The following is a 17,682-nucleotide window of genomic DNA, read 5'->3' on the forward strand; positions in this document are numbered from 1 at the left end:
AATAAACAGATAAACTAAAATTACAAACAAACAATGAAAAATACATAAGTTACAGTAATTAAAATATGTAATTTGGGCTTGGGCTCAAAACATAGGATAAAAGTTGGACATTCGAATTTCTCCATTTTTATCAAAAAAAATTTCTAATATGTGGCATGGCATCAACCACGGTCTTCGAATATTCCTAGTCTCAGTTACTTGATGTCGAATTTATCACTGTATAAATTGGGTTCAAGTTTTCCCAGCCCTTTTTTATCAATGGACTCCTGATGTATACGAATGAGCGCGATTCATTCGGGAAATTCCTACCTCTCTATCCCTGAGATATTTGGATTTTTCAAAACTCCTGGACATGCAGAAGAGAAATGCTATCCCCACTCGAACCAAGACAGAACTTTTACTCGTTCAAATACTCACAATTAAGGTGAAGCAGGGTCACGACCAATCTCTTTATGATAAACAAATCCATTTTGCAAGTTCGTTATTACAGGTAGTTTCGACAAAGGATCGGACTAATGGCGTATATAATACTTGAATTCTCGATGTAGATGCTACATAGTTGGTTCTCATCCTTCAGAGACTATGAGTGTAATAGGAGCATTCGTCGACAAAAGGATCACCCTCAACTAAATTGAAACAAATTTTTTGGGTACAGAAATTAAGAAATTGTATTTAAAAGTAGTATAGAGGAATAAAGTAGGAAAGTTTTTAAAGAGAGAGTAAAATAGATAGTAGAATAAAGTAATAGTGTTCGGATGTTTTATTTTTTATTAAAAAAAGAAAATGACTCAACTTAATTGAAACATTCCAAAGAAGAATATGACTCAATTTAATTGGGACGGAGGGAGTAGTATTTTTTACTCCCTCCTTCCTACTTTAGGAGTCCCGCTTTAGGAGTTCCGGTTGAGATAAATTAATAAAAAAATGTCAACAAAGTATTAAAAGTGGATCCCAAGATCCACTACAACTAATAAAAAAGTGTTAAAAGTGAGTTTCAACATCCATTACAACTAATAAAAAAGTGTTAAAAGTGAGTTTCAACATCCATTACAACTAATAAAAAAGTGTTAAAAGTGGGTCTCAACATCCACTATAACTAATAAAAAAGTGATTAAAAGTGGATCCCAACATCCACTACAATATTTATTTATTGGACACTCAATTAAAAGTGGGTCTCAACCCACTATAATACTATTTATTTGTTACATACTCAAACACTTTTTTCTTAAAATATGTGTCCGACTCAATCGGGACTCCTAAAGCGGGATGGGAGGTGTAAATTACATGGCTTCCGAAATTGTATCATTCAATAATCATGGTTTACTTTTATTTTTATGGGTTTTGAATATAAAAATAACTTTAAATCAATGGGGCCAGTTTTCTACCATTTGCAATGCACTATGATATGCTAGCTGGTGAATGTCTATTATTGAATTAAAAATAAAAATAAAAATAAAAATAAAAATAAAAATAAAATATGGAGTAGTAGTAATTTTCTTTTTACTAATATTTACTCCCTTCGTCCCGGATAATTCATCTCAGTTTTCCATTTCAGTCCGTCCGACATAATTTGTTCCATTTCACTTTCACCATTTTTGATAGTGGACCTCATATTCTACTAACTCATTCTTACTCATATTTTATTATAAAACTAATATATAAAGGTAGTATAAAACTAATATATAAAGGTAGGACTCATATTCCACTCACTTTTTCAACCCACTTTTCATTACAATTCTTAAAACTCGTGTCCAGTCAAAGTTATCCGAATTATCCGGGACGGAAGGAGTATTTAATAAAAAAAATTTGAGGCCCATATTCATGACGGTGAACAATGTAGCCCACAAACCCTAAAACCCTAGACTCTTCTCCAAGTATTAAGCCTCTATAAATTTATCGACCACATCTCTAATTCTAATATCTCCATACCTCATAAATCACTGCTTCTTCTTTCAGCTCTTCCGATCCTCCCAGTAATTTGAGTATTTATGGTGTGAAATTGTTGCAGTGATCGGCTTTCGATTTACGGCGGCAAGGTATCTCGTTTGCTTCAATTATTCAACATTTACCGTTAATTTTGTTTCAATTATGTTTTTAGAAATATATTTTTGCTCATCTCAATTGCTTATTGTGAGAATTATTAGATATATTTAGATCGCCGCTTAATTTACTGAAATTGGTTGTTAGTTTTTTTACTTTATTTTCAACCGTTTCCTTTTACCCGATTTAGTGAAATTGGTTGATTTGATGAATTTATCTTTTCCAGTTTTACCTATTATCGTACTCTGTTCTGGCTATTACGTCACAGTAAATCACCATTACTGTCCTTTTTATTCCATTTTTTTATTTTTGATTTAACTATTTTTAATTATTAACGAATATTTTTATTTTTTTTGCAGGGATTGAACTATTGATAATAGGACACATTTGAAGGCTATATTTCGGTACTATAATGAAGGGGCTCTATATAGAAAAGTTGGTTGAGGTTGAAAATCATTTTAAAAATAATGTGGCTTCAGAAATTGTGTGGCTTAATGAATCATGATTTTGCTATTTTTATGTGATTTGGGTTTAAAATATTTTCAATGAATGATTCATTAGGCTCACACAGTTTCCCAAGCAGCAATATATATCCCAAATTATTTTGCTTCAACAAACTTTTTATTTATTTAGAGCCCTTTTATTATAGTGTTTTGAATATAGCCATATTGCCTGTTTTTGAGGGTTGATAGATTCCATCAAATGTACTGTAAGAGAAGTAAAAATCCTTATCTTACTTTTTACTGCATTTTCAGCTTTATTTTCAATATTTTCTCTTTATTTTGATTTGATGATTTTCTTCATTTGTTTGCCTACTAATATCAGTTCTAGCTTGCAGCACAGGGCATGGGGTTAAAGTTCAACAATATATGTAGTTTGTTTGAATCAATATTTGTAAACTTTGAATTAGTAGTTCGAATTGTTTTACTACTATTTCTTTATTCGAGACAAAAATTAGTCTGGTTCTAGCGAATTTGTTGTAAAAACTGTGAAAATATATGACGTTCCATCATTTAACGAGTTCTTATTCTTATATTGCAATCTAATATCGGTGGATACAAGTAATCAAATTAATTTGAATTAAACTTTATGTCTAACATTATTAATTTATACTCCTACTACTTTGTAATACCCCTTCTATTCCATGGTAATAGTGTCATTTTGTTATTTTAGTACCCTTCCATAGTAAGAGTCATTTCTATTTTTAATAAAAGTTTACACATTTTTTCACACGCTTTCCTCTCTCTTATTTTTTCTCTCTTCATTTCTCTACATTTTTTTATTTTCCACTCTATTTTCCTTTTACTTAACTCACCTAATACAATTTTTCTTAATTTCCGTGTTGAAAGGAAATCTCCATTACTATGGAACGGAGGAAGTACCACTGTATTTGATTTCTTCTAATAATATCGTTACAATTCATATAGGCCTGCCCCTGGATTTAGGCAAGGCCAAATATTGTATCATGGGAAAATAAATAGTGTTAATTATCAAGATGTAAGATAATACTCCAGTAACTATTATAGTTCAAAACCGACTTATTTAGTTTCATTACTTTGGTGACTGATAGCAATTAAAGGTATATAGGTTAACTATAGGTGTGTGATCAAATACTAATTGTACACTCTGTTACTGTATATTTATATAATCTGGAAACTGTTAATTTACACGGTACTTATTTGATAAGTAGTATGTAGAAAGATTATACTACTAAAATATAGGAGTAGTAAAAATTAAATGCTAAGGTTATTTGCGATCATTATTTTGGAATTAATTGCATTTAAAATGTGATTTTATCGTATAAGATACCAATAAAGCGTTTAGTAATATAGTATTTGAATTATACAGATAATTTCAATCCCTAAAATATGTAGTAGTACAATTTTAATTTCAATTTCTATTTTTATTTCTATTTCTATTTCAATTCCTCTATAATTACATAATCCTGTAACTTATCTACTGATGACATTGTTTTTATTTCTATTAAACTAAGTTCTGAAGATATTATATCTCAACCTGCAATGTGTTGCTCCACACCAGTAAGTAAATTAAAAGTTGTTTTCAATGGAGATGCATTTATTTTGAGTTTTCAGAATTGACGATTACTGCTACAAATGTGCATCTATAGACTATACATAGAGCAAATTCAAACACATTTTTCCACTAAATTGAACAATCTAAATAGCTGGAAAACATTAATCATGCTACATTTACATATAATAGTTCATATTTAAAATTTCAAACACATTCTTCCACTAAACTGAACAATTTAAATAGCTGAAAAATATTAAACATGCCACAATTACATAAGATATTCTACTAACACATGAAATAGCTCAAACTTAAAATTCAAAATCAGAACGTTGTTCCCATAGATGATTAACTAATGCATTTTGGAGTTCTAGATGAGCATTTTTAATTCTTATTGCTTCATACCGAGATAAGTATTCTTGAAACCGAGCATCTTCATTTGTTGCCATCTCAACTTCCGGTTGTGGCGCCTCTCTAGCAATTTCAATTGGAGAAGTAAGATCGCGCTCATCCTCAACTATCATGTTATGCAAAATTATGCATGTAATCATTATGTCACGAAATGCATCTTTATCCCAATGACGCACAGGTCCTGCCACGATTGTGAAACGTGCTTGGAGAGCACTAATAGCACGTTCTAAATCTTTTTTGCATGCTTCTTGTTTCATTGCAAAATATTCCGTCTTTGGAGAACGAGGCTCTTCAATTGTTTGCACAATCGTAGACCATTTTGGATATATACTGTCAGCTAAGTAATAACCCATATTGTATTCTTTTCCTTGAATAACATAATGAGCTGGAGGAGCAATACCTTGAGTGAGATTATAGAAAAGATTAGATGATGCTGACACATTGACATCGTTGCTTGTGTCAGGGAATCCAAAATAAGCATGCCATATCCAAAGATCATAATCCGCTATAGCTTCAAGAATAATCGTAGGATTTCCACAATGTGAACTACTCCACCCCGTAGGACAATTTTGCCATTTCCAATGCATACAACCTAAACTGCCCAACATCCCCGGAAATCCATGATGTTCACCAATATATAGAAGTCTAGCAATATCACTACTTGTTGGTGCTCTCAAATACTGAGTTGAAAAAATCTCCATTATCGCACGACAAAAACGTTTTAGACTTTTAATCGCACTGCTCTCACTTAATTTGACGTACTCGTCAGTAGCATCGGGTAGCACACCACGTGTCAATATATGAATAGCTGATGTTACCTTTTGAAGGGGTGATAGTCCGAGCCTCCCGGTCGCATCTCGTCGTTGTACGAAATAGTCATCGTGTTCCTTAACTGCATCCACAATGCGAACGAACAATGAACGAGACATCCGGAATTTTCTTCGAAACATGGCCTCATTGTACAATGGATTATCTGCAAAGTAATCATTGTACAACCTAACGTGAGCTCCCTCTCGATCACGGTTGATGACAATATGCCCCGGAACCGAACCACGACGTGTTACTTGGTGGCTTTGTTGGTCACGAAGGTGTTGAATCAACAAGTTGTTGCTGTGGATTCTACTAAGCATCATTTCTTGTGTTTGGATGTAAAGGTTCATCATTAGCAAATTTCCCTCATCTTCATCCGAAGATGATGAAGAATTGTAAATAGAATTTGGATCCATTTCAAAGGATAGATGGAGTACGTAACAACAAATAGAATGAATTTGATGATATAATTAAATGAGTAAAACCTATCTTCAATTTATAATAGTTTTACAATAGTCTTTTAATCTCAGCCATGCATCACAAAAGTGCAAATCAATCTTACCCATCCTTACAAAAGTAGGAAGCACAAAAGCATAATCCGTGTGATTTTAATCTCAACCGTTCATCACAAAAACATAAATCAATCCTAGTCATCAATTCAAAAATAGAAAACACAATCCATGTTCGTTTTCATGATTTTATCCCAATTTATCACGAAAGCACAAATTAAGGTAATCGTAATGTAAGTGATACCAATTAAACATATCAGCCCATTAATTAAGTAAAATCAAATAATTAAATGAGGTCATCCAGTAGCATAATGGACCAAGCCCAATTATAAGCTAGTTAATTAAACACATTAGCCATTTAATTAATTGAATTATTGAATAACCAATTAATTTAATGTCCAATTAAACCCAATTTCAGTCGATCGTAAAATCGATTGACGATGTAAGTAAAGTCGAACCCAAGTGAACAAGCTCACTAGGGTTTATGAACAACAATTTTCCGAAGTTCTTGCATTATGAACCGCAAAAACACAAATGCAACCTTTATTTCGTTATAGTTGAGTCATTTTTTTATTTAATAATAATTAATTCACTCTTTTCTTTCTAACTGCATTTTCTCTTTGTTCACTTTTCTACTTTACTCTAATCTCTTACTTTTCTCTCTATCCATTTAACACAATAAAAAAATTTCTTAAACTCCATGCCGAAAAAGAAATTAGCACTCAGTTGGATATGGTCATAACAACAAGATGGCAAGAACCCACAACAAAGATAAGTTTGGAAGAAATACTTTCTATTTCAAATAGAAATAACAAAAAGCTGTCTAGCCTCCATCACAATTCACATCCTCAAATTCAATACAAAAATTTCAATCACAAAGGAATATAAGGTGGAAAATTACCAATATATGTCAAAACACAAAAAATGTCACCTTTTAACTTACAACTATACCCTTAGGTCTGTCCAATAACTATTTAAGTTACAAAATTCGGCGAGCACCTCGGAATCCAATTAAGCAAAAGACCTCTCAAGCCCAGCAACTACTCATTGTTCAAACAGTGAGGGTCTATAACCTCATCCTCGCAATTGGACGACAATAAGGCATAGTTTCATACAGGAACTAGACGAGGCATAATTCACTCCAGAACTTTTTCCATAGAATCCAAGAAACCATCGAGCAGGTGAATCGACTCTCATTACCTTGTTAAGAACCTTGAACTGCAAGCCTCTGAAGGTGATCGATGAATACTTGTAGACTTACATCATCGGTGAAGATGACATCTGAACCGGTCTGCATCGTTTCTTGTGCAGTATTGTAGGTGGCTGAAGGATTCAACTTTGCCAGCAAAAACCTTGCCTGTTGCCAACATTTATACGCAATCAAAGATGAATCAATGAAAAAAAGTAGTAGTTAACAAGATTGGATTATATCATGAGGTAAAGGTTACCTGGGAACCATGCTGATCACACACCACAAGCCTTGGTACAGGAAAACGGTCACGAATTATCAATTGGGCATCCTCTTGTGGAGCTTGTAACAACATAGCAAAGGCCTACGAATGCAAAGGTTTATTAAATTAAATTTATCTTGTGCATTTTAACAAAATATCACTCTAATGTAGCACAGCAAAGATGAAACCTATCATGTTATATATGGACTGAATACCAACTAGGAAGTAAGAAAGGCCGTTGTAGATGTCTAATGACGAGAAGGAAGATGTTGACTTTCAATATATGATAATTATTACCAGAAAAACCAAGGAAATAGTGCAAGACTGAAAGAAGAGAGCAATCGCATGAGCTGAAATAGATGTTTAGAGGCAAGAAAAATGATGTGCCCTCTGCAGATATCATCATCACCGGTCAAACTATGGAGTGGAACGGAAGAAAATAAGATAATAACAGCATGACCAAACCTACAGCTGAACTCCAAAGCATAATTCAAAGAACTAGGAATTGCAATTGTTACAATTCAAACAAAGATCAAAACCTCTTCGATGGCAAAATTTACTATAGCTCTCTTAATCCAACAACTCTCCATATCTGTACAAGAATTAAGCCTCCACTTGAAAGAGTTGGAATAGATAAAAATATTTAGTAAAGACAAATTATTAGTCATAATAATACTCCATGAGAAGGAACTTGAATGGAAGTGACCATTTCATAAATTAGAGAAAATAGAAATACATCCAATTCAAGGAAGTCCTAACATTATGCTATGTTGTGGTGCTGCCTTGATGGAAAAAAAAAGTTAACAAGCAAAATAAGCAGATCAACTACTATACGCTAATGGCATGAAGTTTCCCACCAATATTTCCTAGTACGAGTTCACTGTCATTTTAAACACACCAGAAGACAGCCATAGCAGGAACAATTAAAACCTAAAAGAGTTCAATCGATAAAACAATAGAAGCTCTACCTAAAAGAGTTCAAATGTAACAACAGTCACCAACCTAGATGAGCAGAATTTAAACATACCTCATGTTCTGGCTGGTTCTGGCAGCCCATATTCCTCCACTGAGCTATACTCATTCCGTGAAATATAACGACACTAAAATAAGAGTCCAGCAGGAGAATACGATCTGGTGCAATGGATAGTACATCAAGCAAAGCTGGTGCAGGAAGTGAATTAAATGCATATGATATCAGTGATGGTTGAATCATGACTACAGCATTGCTAATACTCTCTCGGTTCAACAAAATACGGAAATAGGCAGTCTCATCCGGACTATTGTTAAACACCTATAGAGAAAGGGAAAACTAGAGAGATTAAGAACTACTATTACAGAATATTAAATTGAACAAGGAAACATAAACACCGGGCACAGAATTTCACCTGTACAAATTGTGACCGTCGCAGATTGAACATGAACTGAGGAAACAACGAAAAACAGGGGTTTAAGGTGAACGAGGCAGGATCATCTTTGTGATATTCCCCAAATTTGGAACACAAGCGTATCAAATTCCTATCTAACCATCTTGTCGCATCAAAACCTTCCTGAAAGCAGTCACCAATTAAACTATCATAACTAAGCAATAAAATATATAATATAATAGCCTGCATCAAATAATTCAACCTCTATAATATCAATTTGATCATTTATTCTTCAGTTCTATACTAGATTTATCTAGCAAGACAAGAATAGTAAGTAGTAAAAAGGGTCAAGTCATCCCTAAAGTACGAAAACTATCCTATCTGGTATCCATATTGTTCCTTCAATGTATAAAAATCATATTTATGAGACTTGGTAATCCGATTGATTAATCTTCAGTCCATCACTCCATCTTCAAAGTTATGACTCAAAGCTAATTTCCTTCAAACTCAACTTATTTGTTTTCTCAATAAGTCACAAATCACAAATATGTCACTTTATCAGTATCTTCATTTTTCAAATGTCCTAGTGGAAGAAACCCAGTATCCCCTGAGTGAGATGGCCAAAATCATAGCTAGCAAACAGAGAAAAAACTAGGTATTTCTCGCTCCATATTCATAGGACAAGTGCCAAAGGTATGGAACGTTTACCTCCATTTCCATTTTATAAGAAGCTAGTCTGGCCATTACTACAGCAGCAACCTCTTGATCAAATCCTTGAACTAAATCCTGCAGCCACACAGAAAATGGGGAAGATTCAGTCAAAGCCAGAAATAAATAACATACTTTCCTGTGAGCAATAATAAGAGAACTAAAAAGAAGCATGTTCACAACACAGCACCATGATGATTTCCAATAAATAATAGTAAATCACACTTTCCTGTAAGCACAACTAAATAAATTCCAAAACATGTTACATTAGATCTCCTCATCTTCTTCTTCACCAGACTCCTTACCATCTAGATGTTTTCTCCCTTTTCCCAACTTTTTCACTTTTACAAACTCTTTTTCTATGTTTTAGTTGGTTATACAAATATTATATAAGAGCAGAACTTGTACTCATTGAAATTTATATATAAAAAAACCTATGATATTTTTTTGTTGACGCACATGCCATAGAGCCTAGGTTCACCACCTCACTGATGTAGTGTGCCTCGAGAGCTCTTGAGGGACTGAGTCTTGCTACTCAGATGCATTAATAAACAACTATGACTAGCATTTTCTTGTTGAAAGATCTTCCTAGAAAATGAGACAACAGGAAAAAGATTGAGAGAGAGGAGAAATAACCAACCTCACTGCCTGCCACCCAACTCCGTGCAACAGTTGTGACCCTCAGCCGCATCTGGCCATCAGAGCTTTGATAACTGTATCATAGAAAGAAAGTATATTACAATTCAGCATCTGTAATTGAGTTACTCATTGCTAAGATGGAAACATGCATCTTATCAAGAAAGAAAAAACTAGACCTACCATCTTGGAATACCAAAAAAAAAAAGAACGGGCCAACGAAAGTCGGACTCACTAGTTGGAACCCATTCAATTACCAGATAGGTTATAGAGAATCGAGATTCCTCATTACCTAGTAAGGAACTGTACGTATAATTGACTTGACCCTGCAGGATCAGACTTTTCACTGGATGAAATGTCAAAGAAAACCGTCAGGCATGTACTTCTGTCAAGGCCACACATCTTCCAAGCTGTAGTATTTCCCTGTCCTATAACTGTGTTAGCCACAGCAGGCCCTTTCTGCACAAAACATCATATCAGTATCAGACAAGATAAGTCAATGTAACAGCAGAAACAGTAACCCGCAAACAGAACTAGAATTGGAGTCTTATACTAATTACTGGAGTACTAAAAACAGTATGATGAAGTTTGGATCAAAAACCTTCTCAAGTGAGGTACATGGACCAATGATCCCTTGGACTTTGATATCCTTTGAGCAGTTGATCTCCAGCGTACCACTAAAAATATTCAGCGATAATTATTAATAAGATGTTAGAAATGACCATCATTTTCTGTCAAACAAAAGTCAATGCATCGTCATATTAAATTAAAAAACGAGACAATCAATCAATATTTCACCTCAGCAGAAAGAAAGTGGCTACTAATCTGAACTTATTAGATAGTAACGAAAATATTCCTAATATAATTGGTCAAGCTAATTAAGCAACCAAGAAACAGCATAATTTTGATACAAATATATATAATGGCAAATTTTTAATTAAAATAAGAGATAGTGCACCCTCCTTTGCTTTGCTAACATGTAACTGGAAAAGACCTTTCTAACTCCAATATCCACTTACTTGAATGCAAGCCCCAATGACTGCTCTCCAACTTCAAATATGCGCTTGAACGAATCCTTGAAGACAGAGTGGCCAAAACTTTCAGCCAAAACGACAAGTCCACCAGTTTTTTCAATGGCAATCTTCATTTCAGCAATCCCAACCTGAATTGTGATTCACACTGTTAAGTAACAGTAAAGCCGGAATTGGTTGAAATAGGAATGTTGTAGAGGTGTGAGATGCACCAAGTCCCAGATAAATCAAAGCAATGCTCAGCATGGGTCAGCCAAGGAATGTAAGAAGACATCCACTCTCCAATCTTTGTACTTTTATTATCATAGTTGAAAATAAGAAATTCGTGTTTATTATATCTACTACAGCACAGAGTATGAACTAATGGAGTAATGGTGCGTAAAAACAATTTCTGATTGTATATTTTGGCTGGGGGAGTTCAGAAAATTGAGATTTATGATAGAGCATCCATACATAGGAACGGGAGCTGGTAGCAATATTATGCATTGATTGTTTTAGTTGCCATCCCAGAGCATGTTCTCTCACTTCAGAAAGAAACCTCACTTTGGAAAGATAATAGAGTGTTCAGAAAAGACAAAATTTGAACCAGCACTTCCTTTTAGTCTCACATAGACCTTTACAGTCCATCTATAATATATGGTCATATGTTTAGCATGATAAATTGATAATGAATACACAAATAACATAAGCTATGAACAGGCAACACAAAGTCAAGTTGAGCACCACAAACCTGATCGAGAGCAGAGGCAAAGACATCCAACACATGTCCTTGACTAACTAACTGTTTCCCAAGTTCATCGTAGAAATGGACTGCTTTCTTAAAGAAGGGTGCTGCGTCCTTGTCAAGATCTTTATGTGAACGGACTGGATCAGACAGATCTTTTGAGACAATCTATACAAGACAAAGAACATTGTTATTACCAGCTAAGTTTTCAAACAAATTAATACAAGATTCAAAATGGTAGTGGCAGCATTTCTATTTGCTAGAGTCCATTCCTTTTGTTTTTGTTATACAGTATACACATATTTCATGGAGACTAAAAATTCAAGGCATTACCGATCCAGGACCTTCTGTGCATGGACCTCCGACCAATAAAATAATCCTTGCACCTGCCCCTGATGTTGATGCCCCTAGAAGTCCAGTGGCAACACTCAATGCAACTCCCGTACACCGCAATGCCCTATTGCCTGGGGCAATTGGCCACTGATCGGTCACTAACTCGTCCAACAACTGCACCACAGAAAGTCCCACAGAAAGATAAGATTGACAATTTGACATAAACAATGATCGAAACTGCTACAATGTAAAATAATAAGTCACATTTATTTATAACATCTTTATCCAGGCTTTAAACTCTATCCTCAAAGACCAAACCAAATACTTAATATGCAGATAGCAGGTAAATAATCATTACTGAATCAAGTGTGTAGTCGCATTCGGATGCGGGTAACAAAAATCTGTTGATACCCGTGTTTGGCCCAGCTCCAGCCACAGGGCTCGGGCCACCGCCACTCTTCTGCATGCCCGGACCAGGCCGCCTATTGCCCGGCACAGCAAGGCCTAATTGCTCCAAGACCTGATCTTTTGTGATGTCCTTCGATCCCCTAAACACATAAACCTTTGACATTTCCGAGAACCCCAATTCGTGCACCTGCACCTGCGTGCCATACGATACAAACCCAACCATAGCATTTTCCGGCAGCATCCCAATCGCCCGCTTCAGCGCAGATTTGGCAAACTCCAACTCCTCCTCGATCATGCACGTATCCAGCACAAACAAAAAAATCGGAGAAGGCGCTGCAGCCGGGTTGAAATCTTGCGGATTCTGGATCGAATACTCAACTGACGGAAAATTGGGGTACAATTCAGCAGGCACATTCGTCTCCGATATCGATGAATAATAATGCGGGAACTGGTTCCTCTGAAAGCAGAATGGGCAGATCCATATGAGGGCATTGAAATCAACTCGGCAGAAGGGGTTTAGCACGGCGGAGCACGTCTTGCATCGGAGCGGCGCGTAGGGGAGGATCTGCAGATCCACGTGGGGGCGGATCGGCTGGATTGAGGCTGCGATTGGGATCACGCACTTGGACGCCTCCACCTTCGATCGCGGCCAATTCAGCCACGTCATCCGGACTCCCTCGATTCCCTCTGGCTCGGTTTGAGCTAGCTCCGGCGCGGCCATTGATGAAGCAATTGGGGTAATGTTAGGTTGGGGAATGCGAAATCGGAGGGGAATCCGGGAAAATTGAGGGAAATTGGGGGTTTTTTAGATGAGGGTTTTTGCGGTTGGGCGGACCCCAAAGGCGATAGGGAGGGGGGCGAAGAGAGGGAGGGAGAGGCAGAGGGGTCACGCCGGAAGAAGAGAGGGAGAAAATGGAGTCAAGGGTGTGTTGTCTGTGAAATCGAATGAGCAATGAAACGTAATTGAAGGTGCAATGGGTAAATTCTGAGGGGCTGCCATTAACTCCATTCAATTCATATCATCAATCTACACAATGGTATTTTGTTATAAATTGTATAAGGTAAGAATTTTTAGTATGAAAATTATAATAAATTTAAATAGTTAGTATTTTATAGTTATTTTCAAAAAAAAGGCAGAAGTTTAGTTGAGTTGGTAGAACGTTTATCCATGTTGAAGGTTCGAATTTCTGAAAGAATGTAACAGATAGAGGCACGTAAGCAGCACATAAAATCACATTTAACATAAGACTATCAGTTGTCTAGTTCACGCTTGCATGATGACTTTACGTTACTATTACAAACATAGGGCAACATAAAGAAGTACTACATCAGAGGTTGAACAAAGAACAAACAAAAAAAGTGTGATTGTAAAAATGTGTGTTCGCTTACTGACTAAAACGCTATTAGTGATAAATAGGAATTGGTTAGAATGATATTTCTCAAACCTAAACAAAAGGATAATAGGAACCTAGGTGGTTATATACAGAGCCATCTTAGCTAGGCTTGTCAAATCGGAAAGCCATGGTACTCGAACTAAAAAGTCAGACATCCAATTCCGAAAATTTCCAAAAAATTGAATTGCAAATAGCACTTCACTGTCTAAATGGACACGGAAATGGATCCTTACTGTGACACACAACAGCCCCCGGTTGTGCTCCTCCGCACCCATCATTGATTTCTATACACTTAGATCTAATGGACACCTCTAAGAGATCTATTCTAGATAAGAAGATGTCACTTTTTTTTGTTTGACCACATGTGTACCGAACAACGCATTTAGCGGAATCCGACTAATCCTGTTCAACCAGGTTTGCAGAATAAGGCCGAAAGTCTCCCAGTATGAGGCGGAGTTTGAACCCGTAACCTCGAGATCACCATAAGATATCACTTTTTATTTACACAAATATGTCATATTTTCATTTTTTACAAAAAAAAAAAAGTAAATTATCATTATTACATTTAACTATTTTTTTCTTTTTTATTAGTAGTACTTTAATTACATTTTCCCTATTTATATAGTTTATTAGTAGTATGTAGTATTTTTCTTCCTATTGACACACTCATTGTATTAAGATTGAGATTTGAGAGAATTGTACTCATCTTCATCTGTATACATATTCTTCATTGTTTTATCTACATCTCTCCTAATAAATCGTTTGCTTTGTCCGTATTTATTGGTTGTATACATGTTAGTGTGTGAGGGGGATTTTTTTTTGTTATTGTTCCTTAATATATACTTTAAGATTTGATGATTAAATTAAAGATAAGAGGCTCTTCTATATATTGCTCAAATATTTAGTGATTTTTTATTAATATTTCTTGATCTATGTTATTGCTTAATATTTTAGTGTTAATTTGGTGTCGATTTCTTATCCCGGGTTTTATCATTTTTTTGTGTTAATTTTTTTGGCAAAATTAATTAACAAATTATTAATAAAGCTAACTTAATAACCAACTCTATCTCTAATCTTTCAATCCCAAGATATAGGGAGCACTACATTTTGGCAATAAGAACAATTTCATCTTTCAACTTCATGCCTATGACACAATCTCGAGAACTATCTTATCCACCAAACAAAACATAAAAAAGTGACTTGTTCACAATATTGATTCTAGCCTTATTTCTTTTTAATGTTACATATCTTGTTATATTTAATTTGGGCTATGAAACGAGTGCTCATAACATCACATTTGACATGAAGATTCCTCTCTTGTCATATTTTTATCTTGGCTATTAAAAATGGAGTTATTAGCTTTCTAGTTTTTATTAACTACTACCTCCATCCCCATTTGTCTCAATTTGATCCGACACGGGTTTTAAGAAATGTAATGGAAAGTGAGTTAAAAAAGTTTGTGAATTGTGGGTTACTTTTATATATTAGTTTTATAATAAAATGTGAGTAGGAATAAGTTAAAGGAATATTGGGTTTACTACCGAAAATGATAAAAGTGAAATGGAACAAATTTTAAGGGATGGATGGAAATGAAAAAATGGGACAAATTTTCAGGTGTGGAGGTAGTAATTTGTTTAAAATAGTGATTTTCTTGTGATAATGATCATCGCAATATATATGTAGTCGAGATCTCAAAATAAATAAAATAAAGATTTCAACAATTTGATGCAATATATCTAAAACGACCATAACTTGTAGAGTAATTATTTGGCCTATGAATGATTTTCCCGTTCAAATAACTTTTCAATGACATTTTTGTTAATTTCTTTACAATTGCCACTTTAGATAATTATAGATTATAGATTATAGATGGATCTTAATTGCAGATCAATTAATTACTAAAGACTGCAGTCTATAGTTATTTCCTACGAGAAAAAAATCCCTAGTCTAGATATACCAAGGTGGAATAATGATGTGGTGTGTCTCGTCTATATTATATTGATAAATGAAATATACATAGCTCCACTTCCAGCTGAAAATTACACCTCCACGTATGCTAATTGTCAAGATTTTTAATATGGAAATTATGAGTATTCCATATATAACACACTGCATAACCAATATACACCGGCCATATATAATATGTATACGCATTAAACGTTATGACTTAAATCTCCTATTATCTTTCCATCAACTGAAAAAATAATTGCTGCAATTAAACTATGAAACTGTTCATTATATAGTACGTAATATTTAGTTTTAATGTGTATATATGTGAACATACATAATAGAGTGTAATCACGTTTCACGGGAATATTTTTTCTTTAACTCATAGCATTGAACAGAATAAATATTACTTATGGCTTACGCTTTTTTTTTTTTTTTTTTTTTTTGATTTGTACTTGTGTTTTTGTTCACATAGAAAATTTGCGTTACATTTCTACAAAACTATAATACTACCAATCCAGCCCTATCCTATCTAAAGAATTGTGAAGACAACGTCAAAATATGATTAAAAAAAAAAATCAAAGTAGAATAGTAAATTGATGATTTATTTTTGATATGGAGTATAAACCTAATTGTATAATTGCATAAATGGACTTTATTAACAGAATTATCTTCCAAAGAGTGTGATGAAATTCAGCCACCCTATTTAATCAATTGGGCCAGACATGGACCGGGTAATACAGAACTTGGGCCGATCTAGATTGGGTCTCTTCAATCTAATCGACAGTTAAAAAGAGCGTGACGTAAGACTATAGCCTCTGTCGTAAACTTTTATATTATAAGAATAAAATATTACTCCCCCCGTCCCCGATTAAGAGTCACACTTTGACCGGTCACGGGTTTTAAGAATTGTAAAGAAAAGTTGGTTGAAAAAGTTAGTGGAATGTGGAAACCACTTTTTAATATTGGTTTTATAATAAAATGTGAATGAAATGATTTAGTGGAATGTGAGACCTACTTACCATTTATGGTAAAAATAAAGTGTGACTCTTAATTGAGGACGGACCGAAATGGAAAAGTGTGACTCTTAATCGGGGACGGAGAGAGTAGTAAAGTTGAGATCTCAAAGCCACTCCTTAGCGACGTTAAGGTATTTGGTTTGATTGATATATCAAGGTGATGACAGTTTTCTCAATTTATTTCGATAGAGCTAACGACATGCTTAAGCTACGCCGACAGATTTAAGAAACGGAACTCATTGGTTGAAAAGATTATCGTCGATTTGTCAAAGTCATATGTCTCGGTTGGATCCAAGGGTGCATTTTTTTACCTTTTGATGTCGTCTTCCAATCTTTGTCTTGCGTAAAAACTCACTATTGAAGTGTATCAAAGGAAAAATATGTTGAAATAAAAAAAAATATACTAATACAGGAATAATAAAAATACTAAAAGTTCTCTACCTATATCTGAAATAAGTTACTACTACGTTTTCTTCCATTTAAAATTCTACTTCATAAATTTTGTAATTATTCGATACGAATCGGTTTATTATTGATCTAATTACACAATTAGAAACATATAAAGTTACTATCACTCAATACGCGCCTCATTTTGAGTGATAGGAAAATTCCAAATAATATGAATAAATGTTAATATACTAAACAACTAGAGCAAAAATAAGATTCGCCAAGAAAATGATTTAATCGTTATCTAAACTTCAATTTTATAAGATACTCCTCAACATGACAAAGTCCTTGTAATCCCGTAATAGAAAGAAAATGGTCGATGTTAGAAACTTAGAATAATGAAATGATTCTCCGAAGTTAGATTAATGAAACTTTTACGACGTTACTCATGGGCTGACGGTGGGGTCGGTAGATTGTAT

The 17,682-nt window shown here is 34.5% G+C and overlaps 2 protein-coding genes and 1 long non-coding RNA gene across 8 annotated transcripts; 1 reads left to right on the forward strand and 2 right to left on the reverse strand.

Annotated features, from left to right (window-relative positions):
* Positions 1–1,824: 1,824 nt before the first annotated feature.
* Positions 1,825–3,060, forward strand: LOC125201693. Its single transcript, XR_007172959.1, has 2 exons — positions 1,825–2,036; positions 2,400–3,060. It is a non-coding gene; the product is annotated as an uncharacterized LOC125201693 (long non-coding RNA).
* Positions 3,061–4,176: 1,116 nt separating this feature from the next.
* LOC125219839 lies at positions 4,177–5,725 on the reverse strand. Of its 3 annotated transcripts, none has more exons than XM_048121935.1 (2): positions 5,479–5,725; positions 4,177–5,374 (listed from the first exon to the last, which is right to left on the reverse strand). In XM_048121935.1, exon 2 carries the CDS (start codon positions 5,181–5,183, stop codon positions 4,383–4,385), a length of 801 nt encoding a protein of 266 aa, XP_047977892.1. In that variant the 5' UTR covers positions 5,184–5,374; positions 5,479–5,725; the 3' UTR covers positions 4,177–4,382. The 3 variants fall into 3 exon arrangements, with proteins under 3 accessions (XP_047977892.1, XP_047977882.1, XP_047977875.1); XM_048121925.1 differs by having other exon boundaries at positions 4,177–5,079; positions 5,301–5,725; XM_048121918.1 differs by having other exon boundaries at positions 4,177–5,725.
* An 885-nt stretch (positions 5,726–6,610) lies between these two features.
* Positions 6,611–13,446, reverse strand: LOC125200555 (protein transport protein SEC23-like). 4 transcript variants are annotated; one of them, XM_048098202.1, is made up of 12 exons: positions 12,407–13,441; positions 12,049–12,222; positions 11,722–11,883; positions 10,980–11,122; positions 10,562–10,637; positions 10,253–10,419; positions 9,965–10,037; positions 9,325–9,402; positions 8,638–8,799; positions 8,280–8,543; positions 7,250–7,354; positions 6,611–7,158 (listed from the first exon to the last, which is right to left on the reverse strand). In XM_048098202.1, exons 1-12 carry the CDS (start codon positions 13,175–13,177, stop codon positions 7,006–7,008), a joined length of 2,328 nt encoding a protein of 775 aa, XP_047954159.1. In that variant the 5' UTR covers positions 13,178–13,441; the 3' UTR covers positions 6,611–7,005. The 4 variants fall into 4 exon arrangements, 1 of the variants encoding a protein (XP_047954159.1); XR_007172735.1 differs by lacking the exon at positions 6,611–7,158 and adding an exon at positions 7,550–7,642 and having other exon boundaries at positions 7,263–7,354; positions 12,407–13,444; XR_007172736.1 differs by lacking the exon at positions 6,611–7,158 and having other exon boundaries at positions 8,280–8,383; positions 12,407–13,446.
* Between the last annotated feature and the right edge of the window lie 4,236 nt (positions 13,447–17,682).

The sequence above is a fragment of the Salvia hispanica genome, chromosome 1, assembly GCF_023119035.1.
Source record: "Salvia hispanica cultivar TCC Black 2014 chromosome 1, UniMelb_Shisp_WGS_1.0, whole genome shotgun sequence".
Taxonomy (NCBI): domain Eukaryota; kingdom Viridiplantae; phylum Streptophyta; class Magnoliopsida; order Lamiales; family Lamiaceae; genus Salvia; species Salvia hispanica.